The 20482-nt window shown below is 37.8% G+C and overlaps 1 protein-coding gene across 12 annotated transcripts in view; it reads left to right on the top strand.

The window, feature by feature from the left end:
* MYO3A (myosin IIIA) overlaps positions 1 to 20482 on the top strand; it is a 234307-nt gene that overhangs the window by 67582 nt on the left and 146243 nt on the right. For 11 of the 12 annotated variants that reach the window (XR_002477556.2, XR_002477552.2, XM_012450143.3 and 8 more), the window contains 3 exons: positions 1837 to 1982; positions 4466 to 4531; positions 9093 to 9248. Coding sequence is in view for 10 of the 12 variants with exons in the window: in XM_012450143.3 (XP_012305566.3) it covers positions 1837 to 1982; positions 4466 to 4531; positions 9093 to 9248 (368 nt within the window). In the remaining 2 variants the exon portion in view is untranslated. The remainder of the gene's footprint in view (positions 1 to 1836; positions 1983 to 4465; positions 4532 to 9092; positions 9249 to 20482) is intronic. The other variant, XM_012450148.3, reaches the window with a different exon arrangement.

The raw sequence follows: 20482 nt of genomic DNA, 5'->3' as shown, positions 1-20482 counted from the left end.
ACTGTGTATGATGATGTCCCATCATTACTAACTCTAAGTTGAGAAAATATTCTTTCTTTGTATATAAACGTATATATGCACATGTATAATGTATTTGTGTATGTATTTATTATTATCCTTCAGGTACTTAGAAATGAATTGGTTCATGGTCTTCTTATTTGCCCATAAAGTCGCCACCCAAGCCAAAACCAGAATATTACCAACAGCATGCACTGGACTCTGCCTCTTCCTCTATTCTAACTCGTTACCTCCTCTCAAGAGTGACTGTTGTCCTATATGTTTTGTTTGTCATTGCCTTCTTTTTATTTTTTAATCACACTGATATGCTTATAACGAAACTGTTTCTTGTCATTGCCATTAGTGTCAGATATGAATAAAGATTTATTTATGAAGGAGTCACCTTTTCTGGATGACATGTGTGTAAATGTTACCAACTAAATTCTAGTGTGCCCACACACAAATTTTTTTTAAATGTGTTAAGCCTGATGTTAAGTGAAGTCAGAAGGCGAAATATCATTCCAAAAAGGGCCTTAGATTTTTCACTTTATATATCATTTTACAGTACTGTATTTTTTTTTTTTTTTTTGAGATGGAGTTTCGCTCTTGATACCCAGGCTGGAGCGCAATGGCGCGATCTCGGCTCACCGCAATCTCCGCCTCCTGGGTTCAGGCAATTCTCCTGCCTCAGCCTCCTGAGTAGCTGGGATTACAGGCACGCGCCACCGTGCCCAGCTAATTTTTTCTATTAGTAGAGACGGGGTTTCACCATGTTGACCAGGATGGTCTCGATCTCTTGACCTCGTGATCCACCCGCCTCGGCCTCCCAAAGTGCTGGGATTACAGGCTTGAGCCACCGCGCCCGGCCCAGTACTGTATTTAAATGACAACATTCTAATCTGCCATCATCCCAAAATTATTTTTTATTTTTCTTGTGGGTTGGCTTGCACAAAACATAAAATTTTAAAAATGTAAAAAATGGTTCTTAAAATGTAAAGTTGAATTTTCTTTTTGTGATTATTGATGTTAATAATTACCATTCACAATCAATCTGTATTTGTACTTACACATTTAGAACTAAATTGGGAAGTAATCAATGCAATACTTTCTCTATATTGTACAATCTTACAATATTACAAAAACAAATTCCTCTTTTTTCCTTTTTTCTCAATTATATCTTTTGATTAGTGACATATTTTTAAACATGGTTGCAGTTTTTAAAACAAATTTAGGGTGGCCTCAGATAAGCTGTGGGTAAAACCACATCAGGGTTTATTTTTATTCAGTTTTCTTTTATTAGTGGCTTAAAGCTTTTTGCATTCCTCCAAACTTGTCTTATTCCTCCCATGGGTAGCCTTATCTTCTGGTTGCCAGTAGAGATCAAGGCCATCTAACTAGACAACCCTCAAGAATATTTACCTTTATTTCCTCCACTTTTAATTCTTTGAAAACATAGTCTTTACCTTTTTCCATTCCCTCAATAGATATTTATTGGGTGACTACCACTGCCCAATCTTAAGCTGTGCGTTTGATCCCATGCCGTTCCATTTGGAACACCATATCTTTCCTCTTTTTTTTTTCTATATTTTCAAAAATATTTCTTTTTATAGGCTTCTTTTTTTATATTTGTAAACCTTCTAACATATTATCTCACAGAACAAAAATACTACTACCAATAATAATTTGATCTTTTATTCTCATTCTAAGTTACTGCCTTCGTTTTTACTTGTAGCTGTCAAACTTCACCAGTTTAAATACTTAATGCTTTGTTCTAAGTATTTTACTACATACTTGTTAAGGTTACAAACTTCACCTTTTGGTGGTGTGGTTTTCTACTAGGTGATTGCGTGTGAACAGCAATTGGATACCACTTATGATGCCAGATGTGACACTTGGTCCCTGGGTATTACAGCCATTGAGCTGGGTGATGGAGATCCTCCACTAGCTGACCTGCATCCAATGAGAGCACTCTTCAAAATACCAAGGTCAGATTACTAACATTGGGTCCAGTATCTACAGCTGGTTTTTCTTCCTCCATCTACTGAATGTTCATCATGTTCTTCATGGAGATGTTCAGATATATCCCACAAAGTTGGGAGCAGAAGAGCCTGGAATATTATTCTGCTTCTTCTGAGACATTATATTTGTGCATTTCCCTGGTCTAAGTATAAGAGCTTTCTCTTGATAATCACTGTGTCTTTCTCTCTTTTGCTAGGATTTGATCTCAGAAAATAGCAGTTCCTCCCACTCTTTATCCATTCCCCAATGACTCAATGAGGCATCATAGTCCATAACCTGTGCAAGCGTTTTGCTTAGCTTTACCTACCGATCTAGTAATTTTTTACTACTTGCTAAAACTTCCCTTCATTCAGAACTTTAAAATAATATTAAGAAAATTATATTTAAAATTTCTTGAAAAAATGATTTTAAACATGTTAATATTTTGAATATATTAATATAAAGCAATAAATTTAGAAGAATAACCTCTTTTGGTGCCATGAAAGCACTTGACTATTTATATAGCCCCACCTCTTTGTGTGTGTATCAACAGATGTTCCTCTACTATTCTATGACTAATTTCTTTAAACACTATTTTCTATGTGTGGTGGTTAGTCCCTAGATGTTTCAGATAACTAATGTGAAAAAATAACACATTTATTAAAGGTGTTATTTTTAAATACCTTGTTAAGGATTTTGCCTTAATTATAATGGAACGCACACCCAGACCTTGTGGTGACAGGGATCTAGGACATTGGAATATTTGGCATCTAACTAAATTATTATAAGACCAAAGCATTTGAATTCATTTTTAATTTTACCTTTGAATTTCTTGACCTATCTATATATTCCAAATTATAATACTTTGGCTGTATATCATCCTTTACATACTGCTAATTTTGTAAGTGGAGAAACAACATTACAGAAAAGAATGGAAAACCTTCTCTATACTAAATCCAAGACATTTCATTAAATATAAAGAAAGCAGGAAAAAAAATCTGTATTTTCTAACTCCTATTGTCATTCAATATGTAAAGTGAAGTTCTGTACTGCCTTAGCTGTTTTAATTGTGGATTAAACCATCATATTTAGTCTGATGTTATTACTCTTGGTGATAATACCACATGAAGGAAGGATGACACTGTTGATAGATGTTGTACCTAGGTAACAGGCAATGTGCAAAGTAATTCTAGAAATTACATCATCTTAGTTATTTCTTTATTATGTCTACCACCAGTGGAATTCCAAGAATACTGACTATGATAATATATAGAAAAAGGGGATCTAAAGAGCTACCCAGTTCTGAGTGTTCTGAAATAATCCAAATTTTGTTATTCAAAGCAAGCCAATAAATCTCATAAAAGGAAATTTTCAGGAGGACAAGAAACAAAACAACATTTCTGGAGAAAATAATTACCTCTTTTAATGTGCAAATTAGCAATCTTAAAATTGTCCTAAGGATTGTGAAATGAGCTTAGTCGTGATCTGGGGTAGATGAGTAGCTGCACTTTGCTTTAATAAGCCTGTACAAACTGTACATTAATTTCATTATAAGCTATTTAAGGAGTAACGCAGAACCGAAGACAAAGTATTTCCATTTCACTAATGAAAACAAAGAGCTGTTAGAATTAACATAAAGCAGCACTTCAGCAAATTCGACTATCATGGTTGATCAATGTTGCTTGATTACAGAGTTAGATCAGCCTCATTTTCAACTGATGTTCCTTTGTATTCAACAAATGTACCAAAAAAATGTATTTGTTCAGCTTAAACTGAAAGGAATTAATAAAATTGTTAAAGTTGTATTCAGAGCTTTATCGCTAACAATATTTTTCAGTTCCTTACCTTTGTAACACTTTGTAATGTGTTTCCTGCCGTGTGTCCAGTAACAACAGAACAATAACTCATAAGGGCATTCTGCTGTGCCACTCCCGGGCACACTTTCCTCCATATTCCAAACAGCCCACTTCTGTGTTCCCTGGATGTTCCTCGGAGACTTCAGTGGAACTCATAGGAAAAAAACCCTTTTCCCCAGGATCTGTTGTTTCTGTTCTGTTAAGTACTGATGTTTCCCCCTAGAGCTAGGTAAAAACAAGAAAATTCTTTAAAAGAGAGAGAGAGGTAAAAAAAAGATTAGTCGGGCTTGGTAGTGCACACCTACCCGTAGTCCTAGCTACTTGGGAGGATGAGGTGAGAGGATAAAAAAAAAAAAAGAAAAGAAAAAGAAAAAAAATAACAGTTTGGAAAAATTAGGTCATATGTTAAGTGCTTTCAGAGAAACAAAAATTGTGTCTTTTTATATAAAGAAAGATGATTATTTATCTGTATTGGAATTGAAAAAAGATGGAATCCTTGATTACAATTGGCAAAACCTGTCATTGTAGTACTACATTAGTCTATCTGGCTCTGCCTCTCATTTTACACTGACTGACCAATATACAGAATTTAACATTGATTCTTATTTTTCTAGGAATCCACCCCCACAACTAAGGCAGCCTGAGCTATGGTCAGCAGAATTCAATGACTTCATAAGCAAGTGAGTAACAACGGTCTTTTAAAAAACCAAAAAGATTCCCTCCTGCTATAACAAAAAGATTCCCTCCTCCTATTCTTATCTGTTAAACAGCCCCAGATATTTCCACTATTTTCTTCAAAAGAAACATCTATAGTGTCTTTTAAATATTGGGTGACTTTATCATTGTTCAGATAGTGGCCTTAGGGTCTTGTTTATTCACTTATCAATAGCTAAGCTTCTGTGGACCCTTTATCATCAATAGATACGTTCTTCTGTTCACCTGTGTTTTGCAATTACATCCTCAGCATCTCTCACCTGCTCAACCAGGACCTATTTAGTGAGTTGTTTAACTATTCATTTATTTGCATCACTAATTCTCATTGCAATCAAAGAATTTTCATTGCAATCAGTGAATCAGATACTTGTATCTATAAAATCCTTATATATTTGGAATTCAGTGAACATTTTAAATTTGACAAATATTTAGCACAAGTACAGTACCTACGGACAATTGACTAGAAACTAGGAGTCAACCATTTCTAAAAATCTGTCCCAGAAACCTTTTATTGCAATTCTTATTTTGTCTTCACCTTAAATAAATAAGGTAAGGGATGACCCTTGGTTGGAAATGAGAGAGAGGTGTTGTTAAGCTTTGGTGTGCCAAACTGTACTCAGAAAATGTAGGAAGGGCAAAGAAAGTAGAGGAACAGCTACATTCATACATACTACTATAACTGTTTTCTTATCAAGAATATCTGGGGGTTGGCCCAAAATGGCAGACTAGAAGCAGCTCATGTGCATCACTGTCACAGAGAGGAAACAAAAGGCTACTGAATACTGAACCTGCAGCCAGTCATCTGAGAAACCACATCAGGATGTCAGTGCAGCAGGGAGACAAAGAGAGCAGTGAGGAGCAAAACTGGGCACCAGCCTCTCTGGGCTTAGCTCAGAGCCAGGAGAACCTCTTCAACACAATAAAAAGGGTGAGTGAGTGAGAGCCCCCAGGGGGATTCCTGCTTTCCACAGGGATCTGTGCAAGACTAGGAATGTGAGAATCTTCCTGGCCCCCATAAGTCCTCCCACCATGCTTCTAGACTGAAGTGGAGAGCTACCCAAACATTTTATGGGGGCAACTCTTGAGTCCAAGGGCCTCTACAAGCTTTAGACCCCAGAACAAACCAGCACCAGCAACGCAATCTCAGTAGAGGCCACAGATGCAGTGCCCAGGAGAGATTGCTTCACACTCCCTTGCTGGATAGGGCTCAGCACCAGCTACTAGCCCAGTGATCCTACTTTCGTATGAACTCAAAGGGCACAGCTTGTTGTCTAAGGAAATACCCCGATGGCAGAGCATGCAAACCCAGCCCCCTCCACCACTGGTGGCCAGACAGGCAATGCCTGCTAGAGCTTCCAGTCTAGCAGTCCTACTTCTATATAGACTCAGCTAAAGGGGGGAAAATTCCTGTTGTGCTGGGAAGCATCTGGATGACAGCACCGGTGACCCAACCCACCCACCATAGATAGCCAGGCAGGCAGTGTCTGCTAGAGCTTCTGACCCAGCTGTCTTGCTTCTGTGGGAACTCAGCCAGTGGGCACAGTCTCCTGTTTTCCCAGAAAGCACCCAGGTGACAGGGAAGGTGTCCCCACCCATTCCTGCCACTGGTAGCCAGGTGAGCTTCCAGCCTATAAGTCCTATCTTTGTCTAAATTTCCCAAGAGGCACAGCCTCCTGTTGCCCTGAAAACACCTGTACAGCAGGGTGGGCAACTCCATCCACCCCCATTTCTCACACCCAGAAGGGCCACACCTCCTAGAGCTTCTAGTCCAGGGGTCCCATATCTGCCTGAACTTTGTGGGCAGGCACAACACCATGTTTACCCCGGAAGCACATGGACAGCAGACTAGGCCAACCCAGCAAAGATACAGCTTGTCTGCCAACTGCAGCCTCTGCCTGAGGGAGCCTCATGGACCAGAATACCCAACAAAATAAACACAGCCAGGGAGACAGTAATTGGAGAGGGCTCCTCCAAGACCCAGGAGTGGACTAGAACTGAAGGCAGTCTACCAATCCCACCTTCTACCATAATCAAACCCCCAAGTGCATCAAGGAAGATAAAATCAACAAAGCAAAAACAAACAAAAAACAAAACATGACAACTCAACCAAAGAACAGCAATGCAAAAAGCCAGAGTACCTTTTTATTTCCAAATGACCACACTAGCTTCCCAGCAATGGTTCTTAACCAGGATGAAATGGCTGAAATGTCAGAAATAGAATATAGATAGGAGCAAAGATCATTGGCATACAGGAGAAAGTCTAAGTCCAATCCAAGGAATCTAAGGATTACAATAACACAATACAGGAGCTGATAGTTAAAATGGCCATTATAAGAAAGAACCAAACTGATCTGACAAGAGCTGAAAAACATACTACCAGAATTTCATAATGTACTCACAAGTGTTAACAGCAGAATCAACCAAGCTGAGGAACCTCAGAGCTTGAAGACAGGCTCTCTGAAGTAACTCAGTCAGATAAAACTAAAGAAAAAGCAGTAAGGAAGACTGAAAAAAATCTGTGAGAAAATTGATATTATGTAAAGAGACCAAATCTACAACTCATTGGTGTCCCTGAAAGAGAGAAAGAGAAACCAAGCAACTTGGAAAACATATTTCAGGATATTATTCATAAAAATTTCCCCCAACCTCATTAGAGAGACCAACATTCAAATTCAGGAAATACAGAGAAAAAAAAAAAACCCTGGCAAAATACTATACCTGCAAAATACTATGCAACAAGTATTTCCCAAGTCACATAGTCATCAGATTCTCCAAGGTATAAATGAAAGAAAAATGTTAAAGGCAGATAAAGAGAAGAGGCAGATCACCTACAAGGGAACCCCATCAGGCTAACAGATGACCTGCCCACAGAAACTCTACAAGCTAGAAGAGATTGGGGGCCTATATTCAGCATTCTTAAACAAAATAATTTCAACCAAGAATTTGATATGCAGCCAAACTAAGCTCCATATGCAAAGGAGAAATATGATCCTTGTCAGACAAGCAAATGCTAAGGGAGGTCATTACAACCAGGCCTGCCTTATAACAGGTCCTGAAGGGAGTGCTAAATATGGAAAGGAAAGACCATTACTGGCCACTGCAAAAACACACTTAGGTACATAGACCAGTGACACTGAAAGCAGCCACACAAACCAGTCTGCATAATAATCAGCTAATAACATGATGACAGGATCAAATTCAGACATGCCAACACTAACATTAAATGTAAACAGGCTAAATGCCCCAATTAAAAGACACAAAGGATCAAGTTGGATAAAGAAGCAAAACCTAATGGTATACTAAGAGACCCATCTCATATGAAATGACACTCATAGACTCAAAGTAAAGAGCTGGAGAAAACTATCTCCAGCCAACAGAAAATAGAAAAAAGTAGGGTTGATATTCTAATTTCAGACAAAACAGATGTTGAACCAACAGAGGTCAAAAAAGATGAAGAAGGGCATTACATTATGGGCTCAATTCAACAAGAAAAGCTAACTATCCTAAATATACATATGCACCCCACACAGGGACACCCAGATTCATAAAGGAAGTTCTTAGAAACTTTCAAAGGGGCTTAGATAACCACATAATAATAGTGGGAAACTTTAACACCTCACTGACAATATTAGAGTATGTGCCATGTGCAGATGAGTAGAAAGCATATTCTGTTGTTTTAGGGTGGAGAATTCTGTAGATGTCTATAGGGTCCGTTTGGTCAAGTGTTAAGGTCATATCTTTGTTAGCTTTCTGCCTTGATTCCACCAACCAATCGTAGGTCTTTTACCCCTTGCGACCACTGAAAACTAGTTGAATCCTTTTAAATATTTGAAGTCAGCTGTCACAGCTGATTAAACAGTCTACGTTTGATCAAATACTCCTCTTGTGCTGTTGTTTCAGGTGTTCTCACCAGCCCTATCCTTTCTCATGAACATGCTCTGGTAGAATCTATGAAGAAGTATAACATCCATTATTAGTACATTTACTGTATGATCTCAAAAAATACCTATTGACATGAAACTTAAACATCCTTAGCTGAATAGTCTTCTCAAATGGGTTAGCGGTTTTATCACATAGAAACAGATCAATTGGGAAGCCTTTAAAAGCATTCATGAAGAGAAACTGCAATGTTTGTTTTAATTTTCGATAAGCATTAAAACTATAATAACTTCGTTGTCATTTATCTGTAGCTACTGACTTGTAAAGGAGCCTTTGTAGAGGAGACATTTTAATTATCACTTACGCAATAATCCTTGCTGGGAGTCGACAGAAGTGCTATTTAGTTGAAAGTTGGTATCACTGCAGCTTAATCACTCACAGATGTGTGCACTTTCACAAACATTTATTTCATCATATTGCAGTTTGATATTTTTGAGAAAATAAAAATTGTAATTAATATATTTTAAGCTTAGGCTGAGCATTTGTGAGGAGCATTGCTCTGGCATGTTAGACTAGTTTTTAGGAATGAATAACAGTTTCAAAACTCTAACTTACTTAATAATGGCATGTTCTTTTTTGCCAGTGCAGGTGCTTGACTAAAGATTATGAAAAGCGTCCAACAGTGTCAGATCTTTTACAGCATAAATTTATTACTCAAATTGAGGGCAAAGATGTGATGTTACAAAAACAACTAATGGAATTTATTGGCATCCATCAATGCATGGGAGGCACAGAAAAGGCCAGGTAAACAAATAATATCTTGACTTCAAAATCCAGAGATTATTGAAAGATTTTTGAATAGTTTAACAATGCATTAGTTTTTAAGGTGAACAAAATTCGAAGTAATGGGGACTTACACGAAAAGTAATGTCACCTGTTGAATCGCATCTCAATATTGGTAAAATTACAGGCAGCACTTTTTTGTTTTGTTTTGTTTCATTTGTTTGTTTGTTTGTTTTGAGATGGAGTCTTGCTCTGTCACCCAGCCTGGAGTGCAGTGGTGCAATCTCGGCTCACTGCAACCTCCGCCCCCCGGGTTAAAGTGATTCTCCTGCCTCAGTCTCCTGAGTAGCTGGGACAATAGGCATGTGCCACCACACCCGACTGATTTTTTTTATTTTTTGTTGAGATGGGTTTTCATCATGTTACCCAGGATGATCTCTATCTCCTGACCTTGTGATCCACCCGTCTCGCCTCCCAAAGTGCTGGGATTATAGGTGTGACAAGCAGCACTTTTTAAACAACTTTCTAAGAACAAAGAATGTAAACTTCAAAAGATAATTTTTGTATTGGTATGTTTTCTTGTATTTTCTGCTTTTCTATAAAGTAAGAGATCTTAGATTTGGGATTTAAAAAAGAACATTAAACTCGAAAGACCTTTTGACACTATTTGTTCATTTTCATTTTCCTTGATTAAATTATATTTAAAGATCATTTTAAATATCTTTGTACTTCCTGTTGGGGTTTTAAATAGAATATAAGTTTATTTTATGAAATCTAAAAGTTACAGAGAAATATACAATGTAAAATTAATCAATTATAACATTTTAATCTGTAACATTTTAATATCGTCTTCTTGCTAGATATACTTTTTTTTGTTTTGTTTTGAGACAGGGACTCACTTTGTCACCCAGGCTGGAGTGCAGTGGCACCATCTCTGATCACTGTAGCCTCAATCTCCTGGATTTAAATGATCCTCCTGCCTCAGCACCCCAAGTAGCTGGGACCACAGGCATGCACCACCATGCCTGGCTAATTTTTGTATTTTTAATAGAGATGGGGTTCTGCCGTGTTGCCCAGGCTGGTCTTGAACTCCTGAGTTCAAGCGATCCGCCTGCCTCAGCCTCTCAGAAGGCTAGGATTACAGGCTTGAGCCACTGTCCAGCCAGACATTTTAAAGCATTTTTAAAACAAAATAGGAATGGTATTTATATGTGTCCCAGAGACTATCTTCTTTCACTGACTAGTGAATATCCATATAATTAAACATTCTTCTAACATGAAATTTTAATGGCCAGATACCATTCTGTTACCCAACAATTTAATGATTAATTTAAATAATTCCAGACATTTTGTTGGTTACTAATTGTTTTTACTCTATCAAGTAACTGTGTAATGAACAGAGTTGTACATTAATCTCTTACTGTTTTCTTAAGATAAATTCCTATCAATGGTACTATTAAGTCAAAAAATTATTAAAGTTAAATTTATAATTTAACTATTCTTGAGAATCCTATTTGTTTCATCCCAGGAACATATCACTATTTAGGGAGTTGGAAGAAGTGAATAGGATATGACTTATGTAAATTTCTGTTGTGAGTGTACACATTTAATTCCCATTTGTTTAATGCCTACTATGTGCCAGATTTTGTGTTAGGACTCTATTATGTTATCTCATGTGATTTTACAAGTCTGAGGAAAACATTTTATGATAACCCATTGTCACAGCTGAAAATAATTGAAGTTTGCAGAGGTTAATTAACTTGTCCAAGGCTGCACAGGTAATAAATAATTTAGCAAAGATTCAAATTCTGATCTTAAAGCCCAAGCTTTAATTCACAGGAGTAAATGGACTAATGATTGTAGATGACTTCGGAAGATAATAATCCTTGTCTGTTTGAGTTTACAGCTTTGCTGCAGGCACAGACCTTTAATGAGGAAGAATTAAATGGCAAAAAGAAAGAAGTAAATATGTAGTTTATAATGAGGAGCTAATCATAGGTTGTCCATGTCCATCTTTTTATCTTTGTGTGAATGTTGTTTTGTAATCTGCTGCAACCTCATTCTTCCCAAAACAAACAACAAATAATCAACAGAAATTGAGGTATATTCACATTGTGTAGAATGTTCAGTGTCAAGAACTGTGAAGGATCTGAGATATTACCCTACTTGTAAGCTAACAATTTGGCCTGCCACAGTTTCATGAAAGCTGGCTGAAGACACAAGATTCATGGATGAGAGACAAAGGGCTTTACTACTCAGAGCCAAGATGCATGAGTTTATGTTCTCATTGGTTGCACCCTAGAGTCCTAGGGGAAATGTGGAATAGGTGGATGTTTTGTGCATACTTGGCTTGCCTCATAACTGGGAAACCGTGAACTTGGGAAACTCCAATCTTTTAAAGGGGATTTTTGCATGCTTGCCCAAATTTTGCCTTGGAGGAAACATTATCTTTACCATCCTGAACACCAGATAAAACTTTCATCTGTCCTAGAGGGAGATAGTATTTTTTTTTTTTTTTTTTTTTTTTTTTTTTTTGAGACGGAGTTTCGCTCTTGATACCCAGGCTGGAGCGCAATGGCGCGATCTCGGCTCACCGCTATCTCCGCCTCCTGGGTTCAGGCAATTCTCCTGCCTCAGCCTCCTGAGTAGCTGGGATTACAGGCACGCGCCACCATGCCCAGCTAATTTTTTGTATTAGTAGAGACGGGGTTTCACCATGTTGACCAGGATGGTCTCGATCTCTTGACCTCGTGATCCACCCGCCTCGGCCTCCCAAAGTGCTGGGATTACAGGCTTGAGCCACCGCGCCCGGCCGGAGATAGTATTTTTAACTTCCAAGGCTGTTTGCTATACAAACATTATTGAAAATATAGTCTGGAACAAAAGCTAATATAAGACATGCAGAAATTTGAGAGATTCATGAATAATTGTCTTCCAGTGTTCAGACATCATAAGAATGGTTAAACTACACAGTATTTAGATTCTAATGCTTGTGCTGTAAGTTTCAGTAATTATTGGGCACAATGTTATGCTCAACACTTTCTGATCCTGAGGCACAAGATATAGTCTTGTTTATCCTGTTAAGAATTCAGAATATGCTCTCAATATAATAATTTATGGCATACTCAGTTATGGAAAATTTTTAGTTCTTTTAAATATTGATCCTCTCATTCTTTTCACTTTTTACTTCTGAGACATAAATGTTGGAACCTCCTATTTTACCTTATATGTCTTGCAATTTCTCTGTCATGTTTGTCACTCATTTATCAATCTCTGCTGTATTCTGAATGAATTCTTCAATATTGTTTTATAATTCACTAATTTTCTCATAACTGGGCCTAGTCTAGATATCTTATATACCAATATTTTTTACGCTGATATCTATTATATATCAACATTTATATTTTAAATTTCTATAATTTCTTACTTGGTGAGTAGTTTTTTTGTTAACCACTCCTTTCATATCTGACTTTTTATATCTGGCTACTCATTTTTTCTTTTGGGAAGACTGTAATTTTTTTCTTTTTGGGGAATGTAATTCTATTTTTTTCTCTTTGATCTTAAACATACTTTTTAACAGTAACTCTAAGTTTTGCATTTCAACACAGGTGAATTGTCCTGATTATTGAGTTTGTTTGTTTATTTAATATTTGGTTTCCTTCTAGGGTTCAGAATTTTAGTTTGCTTTCTCATCTTGAGTGGGATGTTTTTTATTTTGATTTTTCTTTCCTTTTGCATTCTCTTCTATTTGGAGGGTTTTGCCTTTGCCATTACTTGGTTTCAAGAGTCCAAGGAATCTTGAAGGAAATTGCAGATCCCAAGATCTGCAATCTCGGCAAAGGCAAAACCCTCCAAATAGAAGAGACTGCAAAAGGAAAGAAAGTAATTTGAAGGAAACTGCAGATCTAGTTGCTGAGGCGGTGGGAAGTAGACCCAATGTCTCTCCATCCTGCTATCTCAAGCACCTGGCTCCATATAAAAGGAAGAAGTGGCAGAGTTTTTTCCATCTTTTTCCCAGTCAAGGGACCTCCCACTCAGCCCAATTCTTCCCACCACACCTCGGTCAGGGTCTTCATTGTGAATGAGTGTTTTAGTTCCTTTACTCTTCAGGCTTTTTCCCATTTTTGGTGCCAGGCTTCAAATCAGCCTATAGTTTCTGCCCTCTTGCCTGGTGTTTATTTGCTCTGTTAGGTCCACTCTAATGTTCATCTTGTTTTAGAGAATATCTTTGTCCTTTTATTTTTTGTGTAAGACATTTTATTTTTTACAAATGTATGTTTGGAAGAGGTGGGAGTTGAACTTGAATCTTTACCCACAACACTCTCTTGACCGTGGATCTTAGTCTCAGGTCTTAGGAGGAGGAAGATTTTCCAGCTCTCAGCATTCATATTCACACTAGTCCCCAGGTGTGAGACATACTTTAGGCAAAAAGAAAAGAGGCTTGGTTATGCCACTGGCAACACATTAAGTAAAAGCTGTCTGCTTGAAGATCATGAAAAATAATTTGATTTGTCACTTTCTGATGTTGATAAAATTGATCCAAAAATCTGATTGTATTAAATCAACATAGCTAACTCAAAACTGACATTTTTCTTTTTGTATATGATGTTATCCTTTAGAATTGTGCTTGGCAGGATAATTGTTTTTGTTGTTGTTGTTTGAGACGGAGTTTGGCTTTTGTTGCCCAAGCTGGTGTTCAATGGCATGAATTCGGCTCACCGCAACCTCCACCTCCCAGGTTCAAGTGATTCTCCTGCCTCAGCCCCCGAGTAGCTGTGATTACAGGCATGCATCATCATGCCCAGCTAATTTTGTATTTTTAGTAGAGGCAGGGTTTCACCATGTTAGTCAGGCTGGTCCCAAACTCCTGACCTTAGGTGATCCACCCGCCTCAGCCTCCCAAAATGCTGGGATTACAGGTGTGAGCCACTGTGCCTGGCTACAGGATAATTTTTTAAAAATTGAAGATTCAGCTTTAAAGAAAATGATCCTAATATAAATTGAATACAAACTGCATACTTTATAAACTTCCTTGTTGGAGGGAGGTGGAAGGTTGAGAGATACCGTGGAATGGATATGAGATCTTTCTATTTTAAGTCAAGGACTGAATATAAAACACATCACTTTTCTAACTTCTTCAACTATTCTGAAGAATTAAGACAAATGTGCATAGCAACAGCTGCTTCTATGATACACTCTTCGAAAAATGGGAAGGCATTTTTCACACAAGTTAAAATTGACAATGTTAGAAGGCAGACTAAATTGGGAGAAACTCTAGTTATAAAATATTTTAAAAGAACATTTTTCTTATGAATCCAGTATTTTTAAACAGTTGACTATCTGATTTAATGGGAATAGATAAAAGTCATTTGTAACTGAAATGTGCTACTCAGAATTCTTGACGAAAACAATACAAGCCCACTTAAAAAGAAGAGCAGTTTAGTGAACAATATTGGATGGCTCAGAGAATGGAGAGGATGGGAGAGAGCCAGGCTTAGCCGTGAAAGCAGGGGCTTCAATTGTCCTTCCTCAAGAATCACCAGCTAAAAGGCTACCACTGAAAAACCACCTACCTGCCCCTAACATTGCCTGCAGTGACACTAGTTTCTTGAATGCCATATCCCACTCAAAATATTTGTAAACTGACTGAGCTTTGTGTCGCTTCCTTGAGATCCTAAGTTCCATACTGGACCATTGGATTGCCCACATATAGGTCACAGGCCCACACTGTAGGTGAAAGCAGGTGGTGAGAGACACATGGTCTCAGCTCACTTCCAGTTTCTGTGTGAGAGGCAGAGTCCTATCTCCTAACCATTTTGAAATCTCTCTCCACAGCAGAATGGTATTTTTGAGTTGCTGGAGCAACAGATGGATAGTCATTATATGGAATATTTTTTATTCTGTTTCATTTTATTTTAGAGACAGGGTCTCCCTGTTGCTCAGGCTGGCCTCAAAATTCTGGACATGATCCTCCTGCATCAGCCTCCTGAGTAGCTGAGGTTATAGGCACAAGCCACCACATCTAGCTCCTGTATGGAATATTTAACAGACTCCTAAAATTCTTTCTTTTATATACCTTGAACATTTGCCTAAAAATATTATTTAAGCTATGACTGGCATTCCTTGTAAATAAAGAAAATATCCAACTCAGCACATCTACTTAAATGATAACAAATTTCAAATTTAAACTTCCTTTTTTGACAGTCATTATTAGCATGTTATCTTAAATTTCTTTTGTATTTTATATACAACACAAAATAACTTTAATATTTTATTTGATACTCTCAATATGCTAGTGGCAATTGCCTTTGATATTTATAGATTGTTAGATTTTGCATTTAATTTCATAGAAATAAAAAGGATTTAGTAACTCCTTTTTCTTACCAATTTTGGTTTCTTGGACCAAAAGTCCTGGCTGTATTTATGGTGCTGTTGCAACCAGTCCACTTGTCCTGGCATCTATGGTTTTTAGGCCAGAATATAAGGCAGACTTGAGACATATGTGGAAGGATTAACAAAGGAAAGACAAACTAAAAATTGACCATCCATTCAGTGTTAAAAGTACCCTGCCCAAGTTGTCAATTTCTTATTAGGTGTGGGAGTTTATGTAATGTAAATTCCCTCAAATAGGATTTTTATTTTACAAAACAGAACAATGAAAATAGAAAGCAAAAAAAATCAATAGGAAGTAATAATAGGGTTCTTTCCATGTGGCAAAATGCATGACTCCATTTTGTGTTCTATTTTGTAGGCAAGATAATTTTTCTCTAATGGCTGTGACTATGTCATGGTGAGAATTATTCACCCTTTAGAACATGTTCCCTTTTCCTTAACACATGAAACTTTAAAAATGCTATCCCCACTGCTTTTCTAACAAGTATGTTTTCAATTCCCATTTCCACGTGACTGAAAGATACTCCAAACTCAACATGTGCAAATTTAAACTTATAGTATTTCATCTAAAATGTGTTATTTGTTCCCTTTCTTATTAATGACACCACCACTAATCTCATTATGCCAACCAAAAATCTAGGGATTATCTTAACATATTCCTCTCTCCTACTTTTCATTTTTAGTACAAAGCAGGACTAAATTTCTTACAATCCCACTGGGATTTGCTACCCTAGAAATCGTGGATTGAGATGACATCCATGTTGTTTCAACATTTGTTGAGGCCCTTGTATAATAGTCTGGATAAAGCTTCTACACAGGGGTCTGACAGCTGAATCCTTTATAGAGCCTGTGCTCTGGGGCTAACTTTTTAGTAAACAGGATAAGACAAGCACATACATAACCATTATACAAAATTTCAATCCCATTTCCACTAGCAGGGACAGGAGGGCTTATCCAGGAGGTGACCTTTGAATCAGCACTGCAAAGGATAAACTGGATTGAATCATGTGAAGATAGAGTTACCACAGATGAACATTATATCTAGAAAGAACAGTCTAAGCAAAATGATGAAATCAAGGAGATAAGCTAACAGAAAGGCAAGCATTTAATCAAGCTGTAAGGAGAAAACCCAGAAATAGGATTGGAGAGATATACAGAGACCAGACCACGGAGAGCACTGAAAGTCAGAATTAGAGGTTTGACCTTTGTCCATGACAGCGCACAGTTGGGAGCACCCCATCGCCAGCTCTTAAGCCACCTGTGTCCTACTGTGCACCAGCCTTTTGTTGGTTCTAAAAGGTAAACTATGGATACACCAAGACAGACTACAGCAATAATTTTGGATACATTTTGCTTGTTCCTAGTATGACTGTTTTCTCATATGTTTCTTCTTAGCTTTAAAATACTGGATTTTTTGGAGGTGGGGGAATTGGTCTCAACTATGTTTAATTATCATCTATCTCTAAATGTGCTTGATTGGGTCTTGTCCTTCTGCCATCTTTCATTACACAAGAGTGGGTGCCCAGCCCTTATTATAGACACTTAAATCCCAATACCTGCCTTGGACTGCCAGGAGGGCAACTTCACTGTCTACAGCAGCCCACTCAAGCTAGGGACCCAGACAGAAGTATTGCTTTTCACCTGGTTCAGTGTAAGTTGATTCTAACGGCTCTGCAGATGAAGTAAGAACTGTAAGTGTCTCAAATTAAAATTAGAAACAGGAAAGCACCGTTCTGAAAATAAGATAACCTAGAGTTTGCTTTTATTCAGATACGAATCTATCATGAGTCAAGAAACTGGATAATGATAGCTCCATCATTAAACTACATGGCCATTTACTACGACCAGATCTAGTCGCTAGTCGAGAAAAAAATAGAAAAGGAGCTACAGTTGACATCAAGATAATTCTATTAGTAATATTAACAAAGGCTGATGTTGAATCTTGAGTGTTGAAAGGATGATGAATTTGCTTCAAATTTATAGTATATATTTAATAAGCTGTAATAGGCAAGGCAGTTAGTGGTGTCTGGATATTTATATATTTAATATCATGTTAATATATATTTAATATTGTTATATATTTAAAATATGTGAACATTTATTTGTTTCTGTGTTTTGTGGGGTTATTTTAAAAAACTGGAGCATTTATGTGTGTGTATGTGCATGTACAGGCATTTGTGCTTATATTCTAAGTAAGATTTTATTTTAGAAGATTCCAATCTTATCTTGGTTAAAATAAAAAGTAAAGGAATTGTCCCTGTCAGTGCTAGAAGGAAGGGTCTCATAAAGGAATATACTGGTAGCTGTGTCTGTCCGAGATGGACAACTCAGGAAGAAAGAGTTAAAGCTGGGGAATATAGCAAAGATGCATCCCTCTAGGACCAATAAATTTGAAAAGAAATAACTTACCCTTTCCTGCCTTAAATATTTCTGTATGTCTCTCTTCACTACTTCCCCTTGTAGAAAAGCTCCCAGAATAAAAGCTAAATGGCTTTTTAACATGATCTCCAGGAATTTTATAAGGAATAGGCAACTGAGTAATTATTCCCTGCAGAAGGCCACTGTAAGTACCTCTGCTCCTAAGTAGCACTAAATAAAGGAATTCAAGTAAATAAGAAGCAGTTGCTGATACTACAAAAAAGCTGTAAATAATTCTGAGATTAAGTTACATTATTGCTTCAAAACAAAACAAGGTAAAGAACCATCACATTCATGCAATCTGCCATCTGTGTTGACTCACATAAACAGAGGAAACTGAGACCAAGGGGACAAGAGACTCATCCAGGGTCATGTCATGCTGCAGAAGAGCTGGGGCCAGAACCCACTTGTCCTAAACACCTAATTCGGTTCCTGTCTTTATCATGCCACTTCCCCACTGCCAAATAATTATACAATCATAGATTATTATTGCTGGAAGAGAGCTTTGACTGTGGATCCTTATTTTAGAGATCAGAAAAGTAAATCCCAGAGAAATTGAATCCTGCTTTCTGAGACAGTAGCCAGTTAATGACCAGCACAAAGGTGTAACTCAAGTATGATGATTTTTCAGACTAGCTCTTTCACTAGTTTCTGTCTTCCTCACTAGTGTTAGAAATTAGTGGTCACAAAACTGATCGACAGATTTTATTTGACTCTTTTGAGCTACTTTGTATGGTTTACTCACAATGGGCATTTACACTTAAATTTTAGTTTATTTCTTTGGTATACTGCAATTAGAGTTTGCATTACTAAGTGGAATATTCAATGGTCAAGGAATCTTTGTTCATGTTTTCCCTAAGACTGTTTTTTAATTAAATTAAGGACATAGAGTGTGGAAACAACTAAGTTTAAAATGGGCATCTGACTTATGCTTTAAATGTTTGGGAAATAATAATTTAGGAACTAGGTTTAATGACACATCGATATGGTTCTTGACAGTCATCAACATAATGATCTTTTCAAGTCTTTCGGAAAGAGTCCCTCATACCTATGATGAGTTTAGGGATTTGCATATGATATTAGTAGCCAAGTTCTCAGCAGAGGCCAACAAAACTGCATTCAGTGAAAAAAAGGCCTAGACCATTTTCTCTAGTACTTAATACTGTAAGTTGTACTGCACTCAGACTTTTGTTTAGACTGTTATTTTGTGTGCTCTACGTGATCTACTTTTCAGTCTTTAGTTTCATTTAGGCTTAAAATGGCAAGTCATCAGTGGCTCCCAGCACAAGTCACTGACGACAGTAGGTGTTCCTCTAAGGACCAACTTGTTCATCTCTCCCTGTGGACTCACCTACACTGTAGCCCCTGGGGCCATTTGCTGGTTGCTGAACCTTCTGTGCATCGTCATTCCTTTCTGTTTTGGCTCATGGAGTGTTCTCTCTGCAAAATCTTACCCACCTTCATTCTCTTCTTGGTAATATACTTAAAACCAGTCTCCAACTGTTGGCACCTGTGAGAAACCTTTCCCAGAAATTGCAAGTATGTGTTTACATTTCCTTTCCTCTGTGGTCATACATTACTTCGTTCCTACTTCAGTTAGACCTTCCCAGGGCAGGTCCAGAAATATTGTCCCTAACCCAAGACCTGGAATGGGGACTTCAAGAGCCCACTTAATGCTATATGACCCTGTGGTAAAGGTAGTACCCAAGATGCAAGACAAAGTCCCCTTTATCTTTCCCTCTTTTTTTCTCAAGAAGAGAGAGTCTTCTGCCCATAGCCATCATAGCTGGAATGTGCCGAGTCTCACTTGAAGTCAGCAAGTTTGCGTCTTACCCAAGGCCCATGGCTGAGTCTAGAAATATCATCCTGGGTATCACTGCTAGTCATTGAGGGCCCAAGAGCTCTTTAGTCAGCAGGTGATGGGTCCTGCCAGGACTTAGTTCTTCCCTTTAAGTCAGCAGCATCTCTTTTGGCCCAGGATAAGTCTAGAAATGTCATCTGGGAGCTAGGGTCTTGAAAGAGGGCCTCATGACTCTGACTGCTTCCCTATCCTGTTGTGGCTGAGCTGGTATTCAAGATGCAAAACAAAGTCCTCTTTACTCTTTCCTTTTCTTAAGTGGAAAGAAAGGTTCAGTTTTGGAGCTGTGAGCTGTGCAGCCTGTCATTGGAGGAGTGGGCCAAACGCTCCCTTAGCCCACTGGCTCTGAGCAGTAGGTTCTTACCTATTGAATTGCAGTCTTTGTGGCCTGGGCTTCCTTTCACGTTTATTTAGCACCCAGAGCACTTTAGCCCATGGTGGCAAGGCTTGCCAAATCTCAAATTCTGGCCTCTGGGATGGGCGATTCTCCTTGGTTAGGGCTGGTTTAAATACACCCACTTTTGGTGAGTATCAGTTGAGTTCAGCCTGGTTTTGTTTTCTGCGGTGATAAGATAGTGGGTTGCCC

This window comes from Aotus nancymaae, unplaced genomic scaffold (assembly GCF_030222135.1).
Source record: "Aotus nancymaae isolate 86718 unplaced genomic scaffold, 86718_ANA_hifiasm-v0.15.2.pri h1tg000077l, whole genome shotgun sequence".
NCBI lineage: Eukaryota > Metazoa > Chordata > Mammalia > Primates > Aotidae > Aotus > Aotus nancymaae.
Note: the sequence above shows the minus strand (reverse complement) of the source record. Positions and strands in the feature narration are given on the sequence as shown.